The 25,192-nt window shown below is 41.2% G+C and overlaps 1 protein-coding gene across 1 annotated transcript; it reads right to left on the bottom strand.

The window, feature by feature from the left end:
• Window positions 1–1,041: 1,041 nt before the first annotated feature.
• LOC141914127 (uncharacterized) lies at window positions 1,042–24,816 on the bottom strand. Its single transcript, XM_074805395.1, has 13 exons — window positions 24,564–24,816; window positions 14,568–14,718; window positions 13,676–13,770; window positions 12,643–12,776; window positions 11,454–11,613; window positions 10,461–10,584; window positions 9,921–10,065; window positions 9,202–9,346; window positions 6,398–6,536; window positions 5,647–5,797; window positions 4,937–5,105; window positions 4,246–4,357; window positions 1,042–3,909 (listed from the first exon to the last, which is right to left on the bottom strand). Exons 1-13 carry the CDS (start codon window positions 24,675–24,677, stop codon window positions 3,692–3,694), a joined length of 1,857 nt encoding a protein of 618 aa, XP_074661496.1. The 5' UTR covers window positions 24,678–24,816; the 3' UTR covers window positions 1,042–3,691.
• Window positions 24,817–25,192: the final 376 nt, after the last annotated feature.

Genomic DNA, 25,192 nt, shown 5'->3' with positions numbered 1-25,192 from the left:
AACAAAACACGGTTTTTTTTGTACATTCAACAAACTACATCATAACCCGTAAGTTTTGGGAGGAACGTTTTCCGATAATAATCTAAACAACTGGCGCGATCGGTTTCAGAATTGGGCGCTCTTAACTATTGACACAAAACCGAGAAAAATAGTTTACCGACTTCATTCAACGTTACGACTAAATTCTAATCGGGAAATCATAGTCATCTTCAGGAATATGGAATACCGTATTGTACTGTACGACTATCAGAATATAATCAATACGTTGAATGAACTAAGTTTCGACTATATTTCAATAGTCATCTTCTGGAATACATCTTCGGTATTCCTGAAGATGACTATTAGAATATAGTCGAAACGTTGAATGAACTAAGTTTCGAGTATATTTCAATAGTCATCTTCTGGAATATATCTTCAGTATTCCTGAAGATGACTATTAGAATATGGTCGAAACGTTGAATGAACTAAGTTTCGAGTATATTTCAACAGTCATCTTCTGGAATACATCTTCAGTATTCCTGAAGATGACTATTAGAATATGGTCGAAACGTTGAATGAACTAAGTTTCGACTATATTTCAATAGTCATCTTCCGGAATACATCTTCGGTATTCCTGAAGATGACTATTAGAATATGGTCGAAACGTTGAATGAACTAAGTTTCGACTATATTTCAATAGTCATCTTCTGGAATACATCTTCGGTATTCCTGAAGATGACTATTAGAATATAGTCGAAACGCTGAATGAACTAAGTTTCGACTATATTTCAATAGTCATCTTCTGGAATATATCTTCAGTATTCCTGAAGATGACTATTAGAATATAGTCGAAACGTTGAATGAACTAAGTTTCGACTATATCCTAGTACATGTAGTCATCTTCAAGCAAGAATATGAGAATATATATATATATATATATATATATATATATATATATATATATATATATATATATATATATATATATATATATATATATATATATATATATATATATATATATATATATATATATATATATATATATCAGAATATAGTCGAAACGTCGAACAAACTACTAGAGCCCCAGGAAACATTTCCGGACCTTATATTATTTTTCTCGTTATTATTGTGGGATTCTCTACCACATTATCGTCACACAACACGGATATAACGTTTTTAAATCGATGATTAACTGATTCGATCAGTATCGAAAAGTTGGCAATACAGAACCATCTACAAAATGAGCAAAACGAATATCCCGGGATATGGATGGAATGCTTAGGTTTACCTTTTCTTTAACTTTAAGTTTTGTTTTTTCTTTTAAGTTCACCGATGATTTGGCAATTTCTAATAACGTTAAGGACGGATAATTTACTAGGAAATCGCGCTAGCTTTCCGCGAAAACAGCTGTATAACATGCCTACTATTTCATTGAGAGCTTTTTTGAAAAGTCTTAAGTAAGGCTAAACGAATGATACCTTGTTTCTCCTAATCGGCCGGGGCATTTGAGTAAACCGCAATAAAATTTGTAATCAGTTCATTTATTTATAGCTGCTAGGTCTGTTATTGTTTTGCCCGATGGTGGTATTTTAAAAGTAATGTACTGAGTAGACCTTTATGCAGCTATCGAACCTGCTGTCTGCAGGGGCGGATTTAGACAGAGTCGACCATGTCGACATGGTCAGAATTGCCTTTTTATTTTTTCTGTGTATCAAAATTTGCCGTTGTAACCACCCGAGATACACAATAGATATTTTTCATAAATATATAACCTTTGTTTCTTGACTATAAATGCCTCTCAGAGATGCTCAGAAAACTCTAAATTGATAGTAAAATTTCAAAAATTATGCTGATATGCCTTCGGCCCTAAATTAACAATATATGCCCTTTTTATTGGTCGACATGGTCCCAACATGCCCCTGGATTCGCCCCTGGTCTGTACACACCCCCTAATAGTTGTCGGGTCTGTTATTGATAGCTTGATCATGATTTTCTGAAAAGTAATGTACAGGGTAGATAGGCAGCCGACCGGGTCACCATTTTTTTAAGCTCGGCAGAAAATTGAGAAACGAGGTATCGACGTTTTTCAGCCTAATTTCAAATACATGATTTTCTTCGATAATCCAACAGCTTGGAGTCGATGTAACAGACAACAGATAGAGACACCGCTCATGATGACGGATACACTATTGTCACAAGACGCTGCCATCGACGCGGACAATACTCGAACGATGATTAATCGCTCGAAATTGGAAATTTAAAATCGATTTTCGCCGGCGACAGCTTGACGTCGTTTGTCGTGTATTCGTGTCCTGAACGTTTCTTCGAATTTCAGCGAACTGCTCACGAAACACCTGTCAAACATAGTAATGTACTAGCAACTAATGATACACCGTGCCGCGGTGTAGACGCACTATAGTGGTATTGCCGTTATTTAACACACTAAGGTGGAATTTTTTTAAATCTCCAGCACTAAAGGGTATTAATTAGTCAGCACTGAAAGGGTTAAATGAGTTCTATGAACTCAGATTGCATTAAAATGTACCTAAACTTTTTCAAAATGTTCTGGGGCAGGACCCCCTTTGGCCACGACTATTAAGTGCCCTATAAGGTGAACCCCTTTCTTACAGCCTGGATCCAGCCCTGAACTGCTGATGCGCGGCAGCCAGATTCAGGCGCAGTAGACGTGTACTATGCCTTCGCAAAATTTATAATTCACACAATTTTACAATTAAATGATTTTTGACGGACGACAACGGATATGAGCTCTATTTAGTTTTGAAATACCTTACGGATCTCCCCTTCATCCTAGTTTCCATCACAAAACTCACTTAGTTGCGCTAGAAGATGTATAAGGCATCATGTAAGCCATGTTCTACCTGAAGTTGGTGAGCGTAATTTTCGACATTTTTGACATACAACAAGAATCAGATACGATACATGTATGCACCTCTATACAAAGCAGTTTTCTATCTCAGTTGTCTTGAAAAAAAATTCTAATTCCTTCTACGGGTTAGTTGTTGCAGTTGCATACATTTCGCGCGTAAAATATCACTTTTGTTTTCAGCTGTTTGAAATGAGATGCGTCGCTAAAGAAATGACTCGAGAATCTTCCTTATACAGTAGAACTCGCTTCGAATTAACATTTTTCAATCCGGCTTTCTCACTTGATTTGGATGAAATATTCGATCCATTCAACCTGGAACCACGTTAACATAATTCAAATCTTACTTAAACTAAAGAAATCTGGGCGTGTTCGACTGTAGTTTGTACGCGCGATCTCGCATCTCGAGACTGCGGTTGTTTCGCGTTAACAGCACGTGTCAGGGTTGCTCGAAAGTTGTTCGATTCTAAAATTTGGGATCCGATTCCCCGGTTGTGAACTATAGTCTTCGAAGAATTGAAATAATTTGAAAATTTTGATGCTCATCCTTTAGGAATTAGCATCTTGTAGCCAGATTTCTTCAAAAATATTTTAACACCGAGGGTGGGATCCGGCTAGTGGCCTTCAACATGCCTGCTTTATCCGAAAAATACATTTTCTTTTCTTCAGCCAATTTTCCTAGATCTGCCCCCCCACCCCCGGGGAATACCGTCCTTTGGTTCTGAACGACTTTCGAGCAATATTCGACACGCGCGATCATCATAAAACGTTCTTACAACTGCGCGACGATTAAAAAAAAAAACGAGAAATCCCTATTTCATCCCTCTAACTGATCACGAATTTAGCCGCGAGAATCATAACGACCGAAGCTGCGATCGTCGTCGAGGTGGCCCGCGTCGTCGACCGCGCCGCGCTGGTCATCTTGCCGATTTTCGGCAGCCTCCCGGCGAGTATGAACACTCGACCGTTCGGGGCGTCGCTGTCGTTTAGGCGTTCGAACGGCGTCGCGGTATTCTTCACGTTGTAGTTATAAATCGTAGCGCCTGAAAAACAGAATCAGATACGTATAGTACGAATGGAAGAAAAGACAATCCCCCGCTGGCAAGCGAGGAAAGATTTCAAATTTCGAATGTGCCATCTGGAAAAAATTTATTGGCAAAGACAAATTTTTAAAAATATCTAAAATAAATCTAATGACGAGGGTGTTGCTAGTGTGTAGTAAGTCTACTGCAGCAATAGACGGATGAACCCTTGTGGCAAACGAGGATCCACCAGATGACATTGGATCTAACGCGCAGTTCGACAGTTTGACGGTAGGACTGCTCGGATTGTTTGACACGGGCCGGTTATTTGAGTCGGCTTCGAAAAAACACCCTTACCGAATTCTTTCGAACACGAAATCGTGATCTTATAACCGTTAACGGCGTTGAACGGCGAATTGTTGCACGCCAGGTTGATCTTCGGACCTTTCACGATGAACGAGCGCAAATACTGGAAAAAACAACGGCGAAAAAAAAGCGATCAGAAGTCTAGCGATGCCATCACAAGCCATCGGGTTGATGAGGGAGGAGCATAGTCTCGCAATGTCATCAGGTTCGAATCCCTGCGAGGGAGGAACGTGGCTGAGTCTCACAATGCCATCAGGATCAAATCCCTGCTAGGGAGGATCATGGCAGGGTCTTGTGATGCCATCACGATCAAATCCTTGTGAGGGAGGAGCATGATAGTCTCGCAATGTCATCAGGTTCGAATCCCTGCAAGGGAGGAATGTGGCAGAGTCTCGCGATGCCATCAGGTTCGAATCCCTGCGAGGGAGGAACGTGGCAGAGTCTCACGACGCCATCAGGTTCAAATCCCAACGAGGGAGAGTTTCACAATGCCATCAGGATCAAATCCTTGTGAGATAGGAGCATGATAGTCTTACCAAGCCATCAGGTTCAAATCTCTGTTAGGGAGGAATGTGGCAGTCTCACCATGCGATCTGGTCCGAATCCCTGCCAAGGGAGGAACGCAGCAGTGTCATCTATCAGGTTCAGCTGATAGACGATCAAACAGTCCCTCCTCACGTACCTCTTTCGTCGTCTCGAGATTTTTCGTGCTCAGTTTAAGGTTCGCGGCTAGTTGCTGATTCAGCGTGGCGATGCGTTCGTTCGGCAACGCGAACACGTTGTACGTGCTGGCCGTGTCGTTCTGTAACATCGCGTCGAGACCGACGGCTTTCAGCAGACCGACGAACACGCTGTCGGAGAAAAAATCAGAAAAATAAAGGACCACGGGTCGAGTAAGATCAACTGAGTACGTCTTACTTTTGAGCCCAAGAATCAATTTGTTCTTGAATTCACGATGATATAATAGTATAAGTCGAGAGAATCCCACAATAATAACGAAGAAACAGTGCGAAAACGTAACTGAAGCTAGTCGATTATTCAACGTTTCGACTATCTCCTGATAGTCATCTTCAGGAATAATGAATTCCAACAGAAATTATGAGATATACAATCCAGAGACAAAGAAACTAATTCAAGTAATCAAAGATGATACCGAATTAAAGTTAATCTACGTTTATTTTCCTTTAGTTTGTATCATCTTTGATTGCTTGAATTGGTTTCTTTGTCGCTGGATTGTATGTGTGTATATATATATATATATATATCTCATAATATTGATATAGTGTCAAGGTTATCACCAAGATTGGCAGTACAGTTCATTTCTGATCTAAAAACGATATATCTCAGGTGAAGACCATAATTATGAGAAGGACCGATCTCGACGACACTTACTTTATGTTTTGGTGCGACTCGAGGATGACCATGATGGTGTGTTTCGCCGCGCAGAACAATCCGTTCGTGTGGTGTACGAAACCGGTCGTGACGCCGTAGTCGCCGGTGCTGACCAACACCGGTGGACTGGCTCCTTTCTGCAGCGTCACGCCTGTAACAGAGCGTAATAACATCGATGATGTATGTATGTACCAGTACTGCGTGCGACTGATATACGCAGGGTTGCTACAGATCGTTCATTTTTCTCAGGGAGTTTTAAATGAGAAATTTCATATTGCAGGGAATTTCATATTTCTACGCCGATTGCTGTAGACTCCTCCTAAATCGGTACAGTTTAATGTTAATACAGTGGTTTATGAGCATTTATTTATCCTTTTAACTAGCTAAACTGTACCAATTCAGGTGTAGTTGACACCTGCAAACTAGACAAATATATCTAATTGCCAATTTCTCAAAATTGAAGGAGTTTTGGGCATTTCGCTCAAATGCAAGGAGTTCTAGCAGTTTTGAATGAGTTTATCAAGGGTCATAGGGACCCTGTGTATATTAAGTATGTACGCCACCAGCTATGTCTAGACATCAAAGGTGTATGATCTAGGCTATGTACATAGCTAGCCAGCTAGCTACTCAAGCATAGCTATGATTCTAATGAATCAAAACCCACAAGGTTTTCCTAGTATTTGGCCAGGCTGATTTCAAATAAAAATCCTGATCATTTTGTTTTTTATATCAGCTTTTATGTCCTACGTACCCATGCCCGAGTCCGTCAGGGCCACTTTCAGACTGACGGTCGGATCCATCGTTTGCAGTTGACCGTTTCCGGACGAAACCAAGCTTTTCAGGTTCGCGACGCTGTACGAATTCGTGCTGTGAATTTGACATTTTACGATCTGGAAAAAAAAAGCGAACGCCCGTTTATATTGGCGTATCTACTTACGTAGTGGTTTTCATCACAATTTGACGACGAAAAAAAACTGTAGTTTAATCGAAAATGAACTAGAATACTAGAAATCATTCTGATTTCGAGAATAATATTTGTGACTATCAAAGCTCGCGAACGGTAAACTGGTGGTGTATACCAGGGTGACAACTTTAGCCCCTACTAGTCCTGTATTCCCGGACAATTTTCAAAAAATTTCCCACGTTAGAGAGCAATGTTCCCAAATCAATATCTTCTCTGGCAGATGTACCGACAACTCCCCAGCGGTCAGTTGTCACCCTGCTGTTACACTGGCTGGGCTGAATATCATGAGCAAGTTACTATCACCTGGAAAACGTAAAACGAAAACAAAAAACCTTCTTCTCCCTCCTACATGATGGTTTTTTAAAACTACGCTCGATAAAATAACCGACACCCATCGTTTTGTAACGAAAACACACGCGTCGACTCGGTACTGTACGCAACGCTGATATCATATTTTCAACATGTTCTCAACACCCCGGTAAAAATAAGACGTTTAAAAAATGAAACCCTCTACGAACAACACACAGACGAGTCGAAAAATTCGTCGCCGATTCTGTATCATTAGCTACTCTTGAGTCTTATTTACATCTATATGTTCGTTGCAGGGATCCGAATCAAGAGTTCGAACCTGATGACGTTGCCAGACTCTGCCGCGTGACTCTTTCCTCGCAGGGATTCGAACCTGATGGCATCGCGAGACTCTATCACGTTCCTCCCTCGCAGGGATTCGAACCCGATGGCTTCACCAGACTCTATCACGTTCCTCCTTTGCAGGGATTCGAACCTGATGGCATCATTTGACTGCCATGTTCCTCCCTCGCAGCAGGGATTCAAACCCGATGGTATCACGAGACTTCCCTCTGAATCGGGAATTTGAACGTGATGACATCGCCAGGGAAGATATCTATAAGGGCAGGGCAGAGTCTTCCGATGCAATCAGGTCCCGGTCACCGGGATGGAAAATGGGACATCTACTGAGGCTGGGGTTTCGTCAAAAATCGCCGCGACCAACTTTCTAATTCGGAGGAGACAAAATAAAAAAACTGCTCTCTACAACTAAAATCAAAACTGAAATAAGCGAGGACGGAAATCAAAATAAACGAGGACAACAAATCAGGGCTTCGATCCGTAACGTGGACTACGGAACAACAACAAAAAAACACGAGACCATCCTCCCTGGCAGAGATTCGAACCGGATGGCATCGCCTGACTACCGACGTAACAAACCCCCAACAAAGTCAACCCCGTGCACGGCAAAGCGTCACGAATTTTGCTGTTCTCATGTTGATGATTTCTAGTCGAAAAAATGCTGTAGGCCTACCGACCAACTCAGATATCACTCCCAAGTCAAAAGATCAGACTATAGCGGAGTCTACTGTATCATCCAACTCTGATATCACTCCCAAGTCAAAAGATCAGACTATAGCGGAGTCTACTGTATCATCCAACTCTGATATCACTCCCAAGTCAAAAGATCAGACTATAGCGGAGTCTACTGTATCATCCAACTCTGATATCACTCCCAAGTCAAAAGATCAGACTATAGCGGAGTCTACTGTATCATCCAACTCTGATATCACTCCCAAGTCAAAAGATCAACGAGAACTGACTCAAGCGGAGTCAAGTGTTGTCAAACAAGGATATCACTTTCAAGTCTTTGATTCGACTTGAGAGGAGTGTTCTGTAGTATACAAGGAGTTATGATCAATTTCATCCAGTACAAGAGTACAAAACAGACAGAGTACCACAGTACAAGAGTCTGAAGTAGGGCTTTTTTCTTTTATATCTCGCGATGCCATCAGAGGTTTGAATCACAATTCGGCGCCCCGCCGAGAGGAAGGAATTCTGTAACCCGCGGTTGATGAGGTAAAAAGGACGAATCGTGTCGAATACTAACCTCCCGAATTAAGAACCGCGTGTTGTGTTGACATTAGAAACGGTGCCATCATCGAAAAGGTCCGCGCATCGTGCTTTTGAAATGAAAGCCACCATCCCCACGCACCCTCCCGTGACCGTCACGCCCTGCTCGTGACGCCCACGACCTCTCCGTCACGCGCACAACCTGCCCGTCACGCCCACACCCTGCCCGTGAATCGTACTGCGGTGCACAAATTTGCGGATGAGCAAAAGAAGAGTAGTTTGATACGGATTGCGCAAGAAAAAAACGGTGTTTCCTATGTATCGTTAGTAACTAATATATAACTGCGTTCGACAGGTGCTGCCATCTTTTATTAGATATAAAAACTAATTGCTAATAACATCAAGACGCCGCGATGCGATGCACTAGCAACATCCATCACTGATTCATACTTCGCACTGCGGTGTAAATGCACTGAAAGGTTCAGTGATTTTTTATACAGAAACTCTTCTCGATCGGAAGAGTTCTAATTACTCTTAGAATATAAACGTGTTTCAATTTCTCTCAGAAACTAAGAGCATTTAAATTTCTCTTCAAGCGAGTTCTAGATTCTTACCGAAAGAAACTAAAGGAGCTTAAATTTCTCTTCGAAAAGAAAAGAGTTTAAATCGAACTCGGGAAACGAATACCAGTACTTCGATTTTTTTCACCCGCTTACTGCGAATCTGCTTACCTTGACCAGATCAGCCTGTTGATTCAGGTCGACGCCGATGAACGCGCTGTTTATCGGCGCGAAAACCGTCGTTTGTTGGCCGCTCTCCAACATGGCCCTGATCGTCGTGTCTCCCGTTACTCTCGAGAGCAGCTTCTTGAATTCACTGCAACAAAAATTTACAGATTCTATAAAGTTCAAGTTTCTTTGAATGGGTAACTTTTCCGTAAACCCGCCGAGGAAATAATTATTAGATCTTGGGTTTCTTTCCCCCCGTCAATTCACTCAGCAGGTTTGAGGTTTATTCTTGCCCTCTATTTAACAGTGCCACTCAGGGTACTTTTGGTATAGATTTGAGGTTTCGTTTTCCCCTCAGCCCACTGAGCATCGTTCGGGGCATTTTAAGGACATGGCAGGCTTCGCGAGACTCTGCCATGTCCTTGGAATGTCATCAGGTTCGAATCGCCTGCGGGGGGGGAAGGTGGCAGTCTCATGATGTCATCAGGTTCGAATCCCTGCCTAGGTAGGATTTTGGCAGTTTCACGATGCCATGCGATTTGAATCGCTGCGAGGGAGGAACGTCAGGTTCGAATCTGAGCTAGGGAGGAATTTGGCAGCTCATGATGGCATCCCTGTTCAAATCCCTGTGAGGTAGGAAAATGGCAGAGCGCCGCGGTGTCAACAGGTTTGAATCCCAGCCTAGGACGGCATACGTCAGCGAAAGAGAGAGAGAGTTTTACCCGAGGTTGCTGTTAGCTTGAATCTGGTCGTACGCCGATTCATAAACGTAGTTCAACAGGCGGTCGATCTCGTACACGGCGACCATTTTCGTGAGCAGTATCGCGGACGTGATTCGCGCCGTCACCAGACCGCATTCGACCAGCACTGCCGAGAAAGAAATAACATTTTACGGGTCGACGGAGTACAGGGTGACAACTTTTAATCGACTTTCTTTTCCCCCGACTATTCCCTGCCCAATGATGTCCCGACATTTAGTCCCCCCTCCCAGAAATTCATCCAGACTTACTTAAGATATAAGCGAGTGCTAAAATCTGTCATATTCATACTGCAAATACTATACAGAATTTCGAATAGGAATTTTGACATCTTGGATGTCTAGTTTATCCGAAGCTATTGGGTTCAAATCCCGCTGTAACCATTTTTGTGCAGCGGCTTGAGGGATAACGGGCCAGGCGGCTTGAGCGCTAATGGGTTAAACCTTCGAATAAATATCTATCTTTACATTTTAGGTATTCGACTACGGAAAATTCTATACGTACATTTGCCGTCCGGTTCGGTGAGAATTTTTGGCTTGCACGCATTCTGCTTGGTCGACGTAAGCTCCTGATTCGGCGCGAGGTCGCTTTCGAAGAAAAGAGCGTCCAGGAAATGGCTGTCGACGATCTGAAAAACATCGCGGAAACAACGATGCAACTGACAGGTTAAACCGCTCGCGCTGGTCCTTACACTAAAGACTGCTGCGGAGATGGTGAAAGTCTTATATCTAGTGTTTTTAATATATTTTCAATTAGAAATGTCTCAGGTGAAGTACTAAGCCCATGTGTTGTGTTGACGATCGGGTTTTGGGAATTCGATGATAACAAGTCTAATATCTGGTGTTTGTATTTCTTTTTTGATTAGAAATGTCTTAGGTGAAGCACTGAACACATGTGAAGTGTGAAGGATCAATTATTGAAAGTGTGCTGATAAACTGTGTAATGTCTGGTGTCAGTAGTTCATTTTCAATTGAAAGCACTGAACACATGTGAAGTGTAAATGATCAGTTTTTGAAAGTGTGCTGATAAAATGTCTAATGTACTAAGTACTGTAGTACTAAGTACTGTTACAGTACTTAGTACTACTAGTATTAGTAGTACTAAGTACTGTTACAGTACTTAGTACTACTAGTATTAGTAGTACTAAGTACTGTAGTACTAAGCCCATGTGTTGTGTTGACGATCAGGTTTTGGGAATTCGATGATATTCGATGGACACATGTGAAGTGTGGACGATCAGCTTTTGAAAGTGAGCTGATAAAATGTCTAATATCAGGTGTTTGTAGTTCATTTTCAATTAGAAACATCCCAGTTCGCTGAACTAATGACAAAACCGCTATAGTGTGTCTACACCGCATTGCGATGTATCACTAGTTACTAATATTTCACTTTGTTCGACAGGTGCTGCCGTCTTTCAATGGAGATAAACTAGTAACATCAATAGGCTACACCGCGATGCAATGTAGACGCGCTTGAATGGGTAAGGAAGATACTCACGGCTTTCTTCATAGGACTGGCTGCCGGATCTTTCGCCGGCGGGATTTTACTCATCGCTTCGTTCGTCGGCAGAAACACGGTCTTCATCTTGAACGTGAGGCTCATCTGCACCGCGTCGTACAGCGTTTTGTCGGCGTCTTTCAGGAGCGTAGAGAATTTCCTGAAACGACCGCCGTATACGGTAAAAACCAAACAACGCGAATGGAACGACGGGACTTCTACCTTCAGCGGCTGATAAATTAGTAGCACTATTGAATGCATTAAAGCTAATACATGTCTACAGGCCCTAGTTACTAGACCGTCAAACTTAAGATTCACAGGGTTGCCAACCTCTGAAATGTACTATCAGTAACAAATTGAATTTTTGTTTCAGTAATGTTTCATCGAAATATGAAAGAAAATGTTTAAATTAGGCCTAATCAGTAATCAACAGTGAGAACCTCGGTAACATCTTTCATATTTCTGTTCAAATTAATCAGTAATCAACAGTGAGACCCTCGGTAACATCTTTCATATTTCTGCTCAAATTAATCAGTAATCAAAAGTAAGATCCTCAGTAACATCTTTCATATTTCTGTTCAAATTAATCAGTAATCAACAGTAAGACCCTCAGTAACATCTTTCATATTTCTGTTCAAATCAATCAGTAATCAACAGTAAGACCCTCAGTAACATCTTTCATATTTCTGTTTGAATTAATCAGTTATCAACAGTGAGACCCTCAGTAACATCTTTCATATTTCTGTTTAAATCAATCAGTAATCAACAGTAAGACCCTAAGTAACATCTTTCATATTTCTGCTCAAATTAATCAGTAATCAACAGTAAGACCCTCAGTAACATCTTTCATATTTCTGTTCAAATTAATAAGTTAATCAACAGTAAGACCCTCAGTAACATCTTTCATATTTCTGTTTAAATTAATCAGTTATCAACAGTAAGACCCTCAGTAACATCTTTCATATTTCTGTTCAAATTAATCAGTAATCAACAGTAAGACCCTGAGTAACCTCTTTCATATTTCTGTTCAAATTAATCAGTAATCAGATGGGAGCTGTACGGGTCACCATAAACCAGATGGGAGCTGTACGGGTCACCATAAACCAGATGGGAGCTGTACGGGTCAACTGTCAGCCTAACAAGCATGTGAAAAGTTGGCATCTTGGTTTTAAGAGCAGGAGATACTCACGAGAACTTTGGAGAGGCCAATATAGTTTGCAGATCGCTCATTTTGGAGGACATGACGGCATCGACGACGAACGCCTTTGCCTGATTGGCAAGTACTTGCTCGCGCACCACGGCGCCGCCATTCACTCTCAGCACCTATACGAAAATACCGAAAAAGAAAAAAAATCACACGACAGTTAATTCGTTTAAGGTCCCTAAAGATCGGTCCTTCCTGGATATGAGCATCCTCACACAGCGGGGATTCGAACATGATGGCATCGCTAGACCCTCTACCACAGACCGGTTGGGCGGATACATGCGCAGCTTTGCCGCACGAAAACTTGCGGCACCAATCAGATTGCTCGTTGTATAATCGCTGAGGTAAATTTCACGGAAGAACTATAAACGGGAAAACCCGGGTTAAAATAAAACGGGATATCTGATTGGCTGATAATGATCGCACTTGGTCTAGTGTGGCAGGGTGAACACTCATAAATCCGCACTGTTTACTACATGATTTTTAGGCTTCCAAAAATATGAAAATTATGGAAGGAGTCATCGGATAGATATAAGAAGTCGATTCGAATTTACCGGTAATCGAAATGTTGGGTACGAAAATTGAAGCGCAGTAACCCGCTAACTATTAGCGACACATGGCGGATCATCGCAGTGTCCTCTGTCGTTACGGTAGCATCGCTGGTACCCCCATTGTTGTAGGGCGGCGCGGCGAAGTGGTTAGAGCTTTCGGCTCTCGGAAGCCAAGTCGTGGGTTCGAACCCCGTACATTACCGTAGTGTCCTCGCGCAAGACACTAAATCAATCCTCATTGCCTCACTCCACCCAGGAGTAAATTGGCACCTGGCCTGCTGACTCCTGAGCGCCTATAGCTGGGGTAATAATACTGAAAAATGTAAAGCGCTCTGAGCAGCTTCGCTAAGGAAGACACACTATCTGATCATTACTATTATTGTGGGAACACTCGTCGTCGACTTGAAATAACAGAGACGACATCCGGTCTACCGATCGTGCAACGTACTAATGAAACGAACACTTACGTTATTCACTTTCCGGATGTACATATGAGTACCATCAGCCGTGTCTCTCTCGTCGGACATCGTGGTCGTCGCCGTGTCCAATGTTGTATATGAACCTAAAATTGACATCGATCGAGAGATATCATGTAATAAGAGCGGTGCGTCGGGATTCATAGTTCAAGGTGGCGCCACTTTCCTGTACAAGTTCCCCGCATTTTCCCTGCAGTGAAGCGTACTCGGAGAGGCCCGTTGCGTGACTGAATTTATGATCGGTTTCACCGTCTCCTCAAACGAGGAAAAACCTTTCGGGCATATCGCTTAAGTGCAACTACATTTCAGTGCGGTGTATAGTTAGTTACTAATATCGCGCTATGTTTGACAGGCGCTGCCATCTTTCAATCGAGAAAAACACTTATTACTTAATAACATAATTACTACGCGATGCGGTGTACTAGCAGACACTATCGCTAATTTATACACCACACTGCCGTGTAAAAGCGCAGTAAGGGCTATAAGGCCTATTGAGAATACTGCTTAAAAAATTGATTACTCACAACATTACTCCGCGATGCGGTGTACTAGCAAATACTATTACTAATTCATACACCGCACTGCAGTGTAAAAGCGCTGTAAGGGCTATAAGGCCTATTGAGAATACCGCTTTAAAAAACTAATTACTTACAACGTAACTCCGCGATGCGGTGTACTAGCAAATAATTCATACACCGCACTACAGTGTTAAAGCGCTGTAAGGGCTAAGGCTCTATCTAGAATACCACTTAAAAAACTACGCACTGCCGTGTAGACGCACTACAAAAAGATTAACCCTGCCCCCCACATTACGCTGTATCAATGCCCGACTTATTACGAATGCTCTCACCGGATGGCGAGGCCGTGCGCGTATTCGACTTACCGGTCGTGTATTGCGCGACGAGATCTTTCGGATCCAGCGTCTGGTTGTATCGATAGTTGAACGTCGTCAGCGCCTGGTTCGTCGGCACGACGAATCCTTTCATCGCCAACAACGCCGCTTTCTGCGGGTTCGCGTTCAACAACGCATTCCACTGAAAATATATAACGAAAATAACATGTCGTAATATTCAATTGTCGAAATGGATACCTGAACAGTCGCGCTGTGAGGTTTAGCGCCGCTCTTCGAAATGAAAATTTCGAAGCTCACCAAATAGTTCATTGGCTCCGCAAGAATTTTCGGTACAAGTGCGGAAAAGATAAACCCGTCTCAATTCTCTGCGAGCGAGTTTCAAGGAAATCCATGAATCCACGCAGATAAGAACAATAACTTCAACGATTCAGTAAAATTATGATTAGTTACTAATGACGACCTTCTCATTCTCGATAACTTCAGCAATTCAGTAAAATTATGATTAGTTATTAATGGCAATCTTCTCATTCTCGATAACTTCAACGATTCAGCAAAATTATGATCGGTTACTGACGACGACCTTCTCATTCTCAACAACAATTCAGTAAGATTTTGATTTGTTACTAATGACGAACTTCTCATTCTCAATGACTTCAATGATTCAGTACAATTATTATTATTATTTTTTTTCTATCTTAAGTTTATTTGCGGTAAAAGCTGAGCGGCCGGTTGCAGAAAGCTCCATAACAAACTAAATCACAACCACTGGAGTCAGGTGGGGGACTGGTCAGTTTAGAAAATAGAATATTTGAAATTACAGGATAAAGAAACATAATATAGAAATCTCCGAGCTCCGCTTCGATAGATGTTAAGACATCTTGCGACCGCGGAGTATTCAAAACTACAATGATGATTGTGACCACCTTCGCATTCTTAACGGATTTGCGAAACCCCGCAAATCCCGACTCAATATGGAAGTTGTATGCAGTTAACAAATCTATTAGCTCTAACACAATAAGAAGATGAACGCAGACGAACACTGTATTCAATCTATAATCTATATTGTATACATATTATCATATACGATGATATGAGCTGATGTTAGGTGTTGGTCTATAAACGCAGGTGTTACTGTATTCGCGGTCGTGTCGCAGCTGGCGCGCGAGTAATTAATTTAGCTGCGCGCTTCTTGTCGTCTCTCTAAAAACGCTTTAATAACTCGTTCGATTCTTAGTCGTTCCTTATTCGTCGCTTAACCTATCTTTACCGATAGACGCAGTAAAGTCCCAACCGGAAAACTCCTCGTTTTGTCGAGGCCTCACTCAGACCGTTCCTGATAGAATGTCTTGTATCCGGTGTTTGTCACTTCATTTTCGATGAAAAATGTCTGAAATTAATGTCCTGCGAACACGTGAAGTGTGGACGATCAGTTTTTGCAAGTGTACTGATAAAGATGTCTAATATTAGGTGTTTGTAGTTCATTTCCAATCAAAAACATCTCAGGTGAAGCACTGAACGCATGTGAAGTGTGGACGATCAGTTTTTGAAAGCGCGCTGATAAAATGTCTAATGTCTGGTGTTTGTAGTTCATTTTCGATTAAAATCATCTTAGGTAAAGTAGTGAACACGTGAGAAAATGTCCCAGGTGAATACTACTAATCTTAAATCTGTAGCGGGTCGTTTCATCATTGAGACCATTGGCTTAAAATACATATTTGTATGATCCGATTAACCCTACAATGCGACTCTACCAAAGATGACCGAATTCTGCCATTCGACCAGCATGGCGCCTTAAACAGTGAGCCCAACTAGATGGGCCTTTACCGTTTTGCCATACTGCCGCGAACCAGGCGTTATGATATAAGCGGCGATGTCACAAGCGTTTTTCGAGCCGTGCCAAATTCGGCGCGGACCAACTGCTATAGTTTCCCGTTTATGAGATATCAGGGGGTTGGACGAATTGAACATATCGCGAGGAGGCAGGTCTGCACCCGACGATCGATAGATACCAACGGAGATATAATCGAAATCGCGATAATCATCGCGAAATCGAACGACGACACGCGAGGTGCTGGGCACCGATTAGAAATATCTGCGATGGCGATAACGTCGCGGCGAAAAAACAGCTGTCGACGAAAACCGTTTCGCAAATAGGTACGATCTACAGCAGCAGCGGTAATAGAATATAGTCGATATATAGATAGATAGGTTTATATACGTGTACATAGAGGTAGGGGCTTCGACGACGCAAACATCTGGTGGCTCCGACATCTCCGCGATCTCGAACATAAAATACCGAGTCGATCGACTACTTCTGCGTTTATCGTCGAATAAAACAAGAGCTTTCGAACGCGTCTCGTTCGGTCGACACGTGTACGAAAATGACATCGCGGTTTGTTTTTTTTTTAAAGTAATTGTTTAGTTCATTGCGATGACAATAAGATGTATACCTGAACGACCGGTCGATGATAACGGATAGATATAAGATGGATGCCTTCGCAATCTACCTATGACATCATCTTGTATATAGCTTATATATAGTCAGGGAACCTTCTTTTAAGGCAGGCTGCCTTCTAAACCTTCCTTATCATATCATCGAAATATTCTATCATGGTATGTTTATGTTATATAATAGTTTTTGTAGTATTACCATTGTATGTTGTATGTTGTTTTGAAAATAGCTTACCATAGATAAGCCTTATAATATTGACATTGTATCATTGTCATCATCCATTTCATAGTCACCGGGGCTTCATAGTTCATTGTGGTATTTTGTAAGATAAATTATTATACTAAACTATGTTCTATGAAAATAAAATCAATCAATCAATCAAAATCGATTGAATTGAATGATTGTTTTTGTTTTGCTTAGCATAGTTTAGATCTTCTCGACTTCTAGACACTTTGAAGCCCACACGCCGTCAGAGCATCTTCCAGCGGGACTCGAACCTTACTGGGTACTGAATGATTCTCGTTTACGAAGACCGCCCTCATTGGATTGTTCATCTAACCTCACGACAGGACCGCGGCTTTTGAGGAGTTGCCCGCACGCAGTAAGCAGCTCCGGTAGGACTCGAACCTGCTTATTACTACTCGACACTGTTTGCGAATGCAACATCCTCACACCTAAGACCGGCGATTATCTTAGGGATCATTTATTTATTACGTACGCCTAGAATTTGAAATTTTCAACCCCCCCCCCCTCTGTACGCAAAATCGGCCATTTTTTCATATACAGTAAGCATTACAGTATGCAATTGCACTGACCCCTCCCTCTCCCCTAATGGGTACGTAATAAATGAATGACCCCTTAATAGTCTGTGTAGATCGCACCGACGTATCCGTCCGATAAAAACCGGTACGCTCTCTAATATCATATACAGGAAATTGACGAATTGATTTCGCTTTCGAAAAACAACCTGTCGTCGACTGCATTAATTCCAGCTCATTATACGTCCTCAACCGCTTAGAACTATACAATCAAGTCGATAGCAGTGCGCCTAAAAAAAAATTCACGCACAGCTTTGAAGTGGCAGTGTCACCGCGTGTATGTACGAATAGAGGCTCCCGATCTACTACGCTATACGTGTTAATGTTTGTCTAGCGCTCGGTCGAATATAACTGCAATATCTATATCGAATTAGAATTATCAATTTTTCCCGCGTTACGCAAAAAAGGGCGTTTACGCTTTCACCGTTGACTAATCAATACCCGAAAGTGCTGACGATGATTTGACATTTTCCGAAACGTGCACCCCAGTGCGTTGAATAACAGGCATACCGCTAAGGTGTGTCTACACTGCAGTGCAGTGTATCATTAGTAACTAATATTTCACTATGTTTGACAGGTGCTGGCATCTATCAATATAGGGTATAGAAACTAATTACTTTTTATTAACATCAATACAGCGCCATGCGGTGTACTAGCAATGTCCTTCACCTATCTATACATCGCACTGCGGTGTAGACGCACTGAAAGGTCTTAAATACTGGATCCCATAAAAATCAGACTGGAGTCTGTCCTTTATTCGCGAGTATCCGATCGACTGATTTTCAAAAACTGATCGTCCACACTTCACATGAGTTCACCGCATCACAGGAGACATTTCTAATTGAAAATCAACTACAAACACAAGATATTAGACATTTTATCGGTATCATTTTATCACTTTCAAACCGCACATCCCACTTCATCAGTAATTGAATGAATGTCTGAAAGGAAGGTGGTGGTAGTGGTTCTAGAGCCTGCAGATTGACAAAGGCCTATTTGCATCGAAGAAAGCCAGCTAAGCACACAAATCGAAGTGCGTATTCTGACAAGCAGCCGGCGAAAATATGAACATATCGTAATTAACCTCGTGTTTGACTAAGTAATTTTTCCTGTCGTGCATTTTTCCCTTTTCTAGTCGTCTATTTTACACTGCGATGAATGACATTTTTGCGCAGCAGTATTTACAGGCCCGAATGCAGCAGCTTTGCGTATAGGAAAAACACGCAGTCAGCAGCTGCGCAAGCTGATATAGCCCTCACATTCAGCGTTATCGGAAATGAGTATCTATTATGATTAATTATCTGTAGACGATGTATATTGAATCGAAAATTCGATTTAACATTCCGTTAATGCGAAAAAAAATCGATTAGTTTTTCTTTTTTTTTTTTAATAGAAACTGATGTTACTTATTTCAATATTTGTCTGTACCAGTATTATATAGGCCTATATAGGTCGATAATAAATCTGCTCAGCTGAATGAGTCATTTTCTCTTTCTATTCAGATCGGTCGATATCAATTTACATTTGGTTTAGGGAAGTAAAATATAATACACAGGATGGCACCTAGAGACTCTGCCATGTTCCGTCCTCGCAGGGATTTGAACATGATGGCATCGCGAGACTATGCCACACTCCTCACTGGCAGGGATTCGAACCTGATGGCATCGTGAGACTCTGCCACGTTCCTTCCTCCCAGGGATTCGAACCTGATGGCATCCATCCAGAGACTCTACCACGTTCCTCCCTCGCAGGGATTCGAACCTGATGGCATCGTGAGACTCTACAGTACCACGTTCCTCCCTACCAGAGATTCAAACCTGATGTCACCCTGCGATGGTACAAACCGCCATCCTCCGTCACGGGGATTTCGAAGCTGGCACCTGATGACGACATCATGGGAGTCAATGATAGTCTTAAGATATAGCAGGCATTCGAACTAGATGGCCACTATAGCTAATAAAGGACCATGGGTTCAGTAGGATCAACTGAGTACGTTTTAGTTTTGAGCACAAAAATCGATTTGTTCTTGGATTTGCAATTACGTATAAAGAGCTGATAAAGATGAAATCATCGTAGACTGTGTAGTAAGCATGTTCAACTGATATACATGGTAATGGGTTTCCCCTATAAGTCACAAGTACATGGTAGAACAGTTCTCCATAATGATGTCACTGGGAAAGCCCTTCTAGAGGGATTTCCAAGTGATGATGCCCTTCTGAAGGGCTTTCCCTGTGATGTCATAAAACTAGGTCAAGCATCGATTTAGTAGAATGGGAAAAAATTTATTGAAATCTTGCGCATTTTCTCCCAGTACTTCCAAACAGCTTTGAGCTGATGGACGAAACCGGCCATATCAATTCCACCATCTATTTTCCATCTATTGACAAAATATCCGCTGTGTGCATCCAGTGGTTACAATTTGTGCCACCATGTGCTAACTGAAAGTAACTCTCAGAACCATTCTATTTTGAACCATTCATATCTTGGTCCGATAAAATAAGCTTCTGGACTCGTGATGGCATCTGCTTATAAGATTCCTATATATTTTCGAATCTGACAAGTCTAAAGTTTTATTTGTCCACTGTCGTTTTTAAGCAAATACACGAATTCGAAATCAGACAATACAAACACCGAGTTTCCGATGATATATATATATACATATTACATATCAACGCTACTCGATACGCTGCAAAAAAATACATCGCGCACCGCACCGCACCGCAAGGCCGAACGACGTAGACACAGACAAACACGGCCCTCGTAACCACGAATATCGATAAAACCACGATCGAAAAAATAGTACTAACACGTTTGTACTTTACCTACAACTGTGTCAACAGAGGCACTTTTATATACCTACGCTATTTAAATATTCAAGTATGAAGACAGTATTTTCATTTTTAGATTTTTTTTGAAATATTGATTTGAGTCAGCATCAGGGAATTTCTTGAACATTTCGAAGACTGGTGGAGATCTGCGGGGTTTCGAGAAAAGGAACTGGATCCATAGTCTAATCTTACGGTCTACACAACTGTGGATCTGGTTCCACAGTCAAATTAAACCCACAAAGTGTGGAACTGGGTCCACTATTATACCACACAAATGCAATAATTGGCAGATCCCGAGTCTGGTTAAACCCACACAACTGTGGAACTGGGCAGATCCAGAGTCAAATTAAACCCGCACAACTGTGGAACTGGATCCAGAATCAAATCAATCGCCACCCTAAAAAAAAACCAGAATAACACAAAACCCTGGCCTGATAAAAAAATTGCAAACATACGATCTTCGTAAATAAATGGGTCTCTTCATAAATAAATGGGTCTACAGGTCTCCGTAAGAGTGCAAGAGCATTCCGCTTACCGTCGACGTTGAACAAATTTGCGTAACCTCAAAACACCTCGAATCATTGAGAAAAATGTCGTGTTGAGACCCTCGACAATTCTTAACAAGCGTCGTCTGGTTCACAGGCACACATAGTGCAATGGAGCACATGGACTCATATATAATATATATATATATATATATATATATATATATATATATATATATATATATATATATATATATAGGGACTTTTCGTCGAAAAGAGATATATTTGAACCGCATGTGAAAATCTTGATAAACGAGTTACAAATATTTGTATTCTTAACTCGACACGAATATATTTGATTACGACGAACCGTAACTAAAACAGCCTGACCTGACGCGAAATACCACCACCGGATAACGAGATATTTTTGACGCCCGTAAAAACCGTTACAATAATGTTTCTAATATAAATATATATAATATATATATATATATATATAGTTACCTACTATGCGTTAATAAAGGGGTTCTGTGCGAGTCGATGTGCACTATGTCATTGATATTGGCAATTCGGTTTCAAAATGACAAATACAATCGTGAATGTTTTAATATCTGGTGTCTGTAGTTGATTTTGAATTAGAAATGTCTCAGGTGAAGCACTGAACACATGCGAAGTGTGCAAGATCAGTTTTTGAAAGCGCGCTGATAAAATGTCTAATGCCTGGTGTTTGTAGTTCATTTTCGATTTAAAACGTCTCAGGTGAAGTTCTGAACTAATGTCTGTATAGGTAGCCCTGCTAAAAAAAAACCATATACGCGTATAGGAATTCGCGGCGCGCAATTAGAAAGAAACGATGCCGATAAATCAAAACTTTCAAGAGCGACAAAACCGCCCGGAAACGCCCGTTGAAATCAAACCCGTTCTTCGCGAGAGAGAGAGACCGACTATATTTAGACGAACGAGGACACGTTTTTGTATTGTGCGCCTTCAGCCATTTCGTTTCGCATATTGTCGAAAACACTCGATTGTCTTTCTCCTTAAAAACCAAACGCGTCCCGATTCGGGTTATTACGCGGTGGTATAGGCCTACGTGCGGAATTTGCTATGTGCCGCTTGTAGGTCTACTTTACTACTAGGCTCGAAGGCCTACCTGTGCACGCATATATGAATAGGCGAACATGTACACGATATTACACACTAACGATTAGAATTTAATGCTCATTCAATTCAAATGAGAGACATCTACGCGTTAACTAACTGTGTCAAATGTGAATTCGTTTAAAAGATCCACTCTGTCCAGGGCAGAATCGATCGGGGCACCTATGTGCTCGGCGAGATTTTTCACGAATCCGCGGCCATTACTCGAGATCGCGAAAACGAAGCCTAGGTTTCGGAATAGGCCAGAGAAGAAGAACCCTAGTTCGATTACAGATAACTAGGCCTATGCAAGGTCCCTACTACAGATCGGTTATTCCTGGATATAAGGAGTTTCTAAAGAAAAGATTTCAAATTTCGAGGAAGCGTCTGCATCACTTTCATATCCCAATTACAGTAGACTCCTCCTAAATCGGTACTGTTTATCTCCGTAAACTGTGTAGGTAATTATCATCCTCGAAGGATTTTCTGTTTTGAAGGAGGTTTTAAGGAATCAAGAGTCCTAGGCCCCTGGTTCAGCATGATTTTCGCATTTCGCGTAGTCCATTTGGGTTCAACGTTACTCCTATGCAAAATTTGCAGCAGTCGACAAAAAATGTCCATGAAAACAGGACAAAAATGTAATTTGTCCATGCAAACACAGGACATGTCCAAATGTCATGAAAACAGGACAAATAATTTTCACACAAACAGAGCAACAGATTTCGAAATGCAAAACCAGACAGAAAATGTCCTTGCGAGCAGGCCAGAAAATTTCCAGCACTCCTTTAGTTGCAGTTCGAATTATCAATTGCGCCACGGTAGCATTCATCCTGTTGGGTCCCTATCGACACTGACTGACAGTAAAAAAGGGCTAGACTGGTTCGAAGATTTACGGAGGTTCAGGTCAGGCTAATAGGCCTCGGCTGAAACGGTCTCATCGTGCAATCGAAAAGAAAATATTTCGCGAAATCGTTTCAATTCACAAATAAAGATCACTCGTACGGTACTCGGAAATAAGGCGATGTTATTCTAGTTGAATTTCAACTGGATCAAGAGCTCTCTCTCTATTTCAGTCAGACCTGCGCTAATACCGATGTATGCTTGCTTTCTCAGTGCCGGCAGAAAATATCAATTCTTATCCAATACGTTCTAAACAGATTTGCACTCGTCGAATTTTTGCGCTAACTCGGTTTTATCTGATCTTAATCTTTATCTTAATGTATTTCAAAGACTCGTGCCACCAGATGACGTGTCTTACGTAAAGACATCCCAACAATTTTGGTTCAACAAAATCCGACAACCCAGTTAGCATAATACATCAAAAAATAGGCTTAGATGAATATAGGCCTAGATCACTCCGATACTGTAAATAGCACATTGGCCCTATTCCATGAAAAGTTAATATTTTCAGTCATTTTGTAAATACGTATATATTATAGGACTCTCTCTCTCCATAAACCATGGAAGCTGGAAATGGTTGAAGTATGAAAAAAATTGCTAATTTTCAATTCCAATTCGATAAACCTGAAATTGTAGGATACCGTTGCAATCGAGGATTCCACTGAATTCGCCATATTCGCTAAATAGTAAGTTGGTCTTTGCGTTTGATTTCCTCTAAAGACTAAATCTTAATCAAAATTGAAATGACTTTTTTCTTTGAATAATAACCTATTTAATCCAACAATCATCAGTAGAAAATTCAATTCAATGTTTATATTTGTGAGTCCTCCTGTGATGATAATGTATGGAACCTTGCTTGTCAGATGCAACAAATTCGAAAAAGTTTTTAAAAAACTTGCTATGGACAAATGTCTCAATCATTTCCGATAGTTTTGAACATTATATTTTGCAACTAACTTCTGTCTGAAGAAAAACCTTTTTTTTAATCTAAAAATTTATTCTATAACTAATTTCAAAATCGATTAATCAATTTCAAACAAATGCTTAAAAATACACTGTTTACAAATTCAAGATCAAAAGTTTAACTAAAAGCGATCGAAGCATTATTGGGTAACCATTTTTTAAATTTACCTAAATCAAAGAAATTCATTTTTGACAGTAAGCCCTGCTGAGAAGGAAACACCCATTTTTCACAAATCAAAAAAAATCTGAGACTTGTTTTATCAGCAGTAGAAAAGACAATGATATAGCCATTTTGACGGCTATACAAAAACCAACTACATCGATATTCAAAATTCAAAACAAATTTGAAAGTGAAATTGACGGATTTAAAATCGAACAAATCCTTAGTAGTTTTGACAGATTGGAGATATTTATTGACATTGTGAAACTAGGACACGACCTACCTGACTGAGATCGCCCTGGGACGCCATCCACTCGGTCAGCGTTTGTTGACCGGTGACCGTCGCGGTCATCAACATCACCGACATAAGCAACAAAACGCTACCGAATAAATCCATGTTTACAGAGACTGCGAAAACCGTCGAATTACGGCTTAACTTAATCCAAAATACTGCGAGTAATAACGACAACGTAAACACCACAACTCAATAGTACTGGAATGGTTGGTGCTAGACGCAAGGCGACAGCCAACTGTCAACGCTGCACAATGACGTCATTGGATGACGCGGCGCGCGCAGAATATTGAATGTGGCTTCGGTTCGAGCCCGATTTATTCCATTTATTCGGTATTCTACGGTTGGCTAGAGTTAGCGTAAAATGACGACATCACGTGGATAACCGATGATTCTTCTTTAAAATGTTAAGATCGTCGATATTTCGTGGTTATTCGAGGACTAGAAATCGCCCTCTCAGAGGCATATTCGATTTTATTTCAATTTCATGGGCGCGGACATTTTGTCCAGTATGGGTGGTCATGTGATCCGGCGGCGTACATGCGCAAAAAATGTTCAAATTCAAATGTATTTTAGGAAAGGTAAAACTAACATGCTGGTACATATTTGAAACATACAAA

Source organism: Tubulanus polymorphus, chromosome 12 (genome assembly GCF_964204645.1).
Source record: "Tubulanus polymorphus chromosome 12, tnTubPoly1.2, whole genome shotgun sequence".
Classification (NCBI taxonomy): domain Eukaryota; kingdom Metazoa; phylum Nemertea; class Palaeonemertea; order Tubulaniformes; family Tubulanidae; genus Tubulanus; species Tubulanus polymorphus.
This window is presented reverse-complemented; position numbering and strand designations above follow the sequence as displayed.

What these genes read in the sequence shown, in the direction of transcription:
- LOC141914127 (XM_074805395.1), bottom strand. Translation starts at nt 24,677, where the DNA reads ATGGATTTATTCGGTAGCGTTTTGTTGCTTATGTCGGTGATGTTGATG. An exon ending in ATCTCGAGACGACGAAAGAG is followed by an intron (nt 4,358 to 4,936) that starts GTACGTGAGGAG and finishes TGTTTTTTCCAG; the next exon opens with TATTTGCGCTCGTTCATCGT. An exon ending in TTCGTGTTCGAAAGAATTCG is followed by an intron (nt 3,910 to 4,245) that starts GTAAGGGTGTTT and finishes TCTGTTTTTCAG; the next exon opens with GCGCTACGATTTATAACTAC.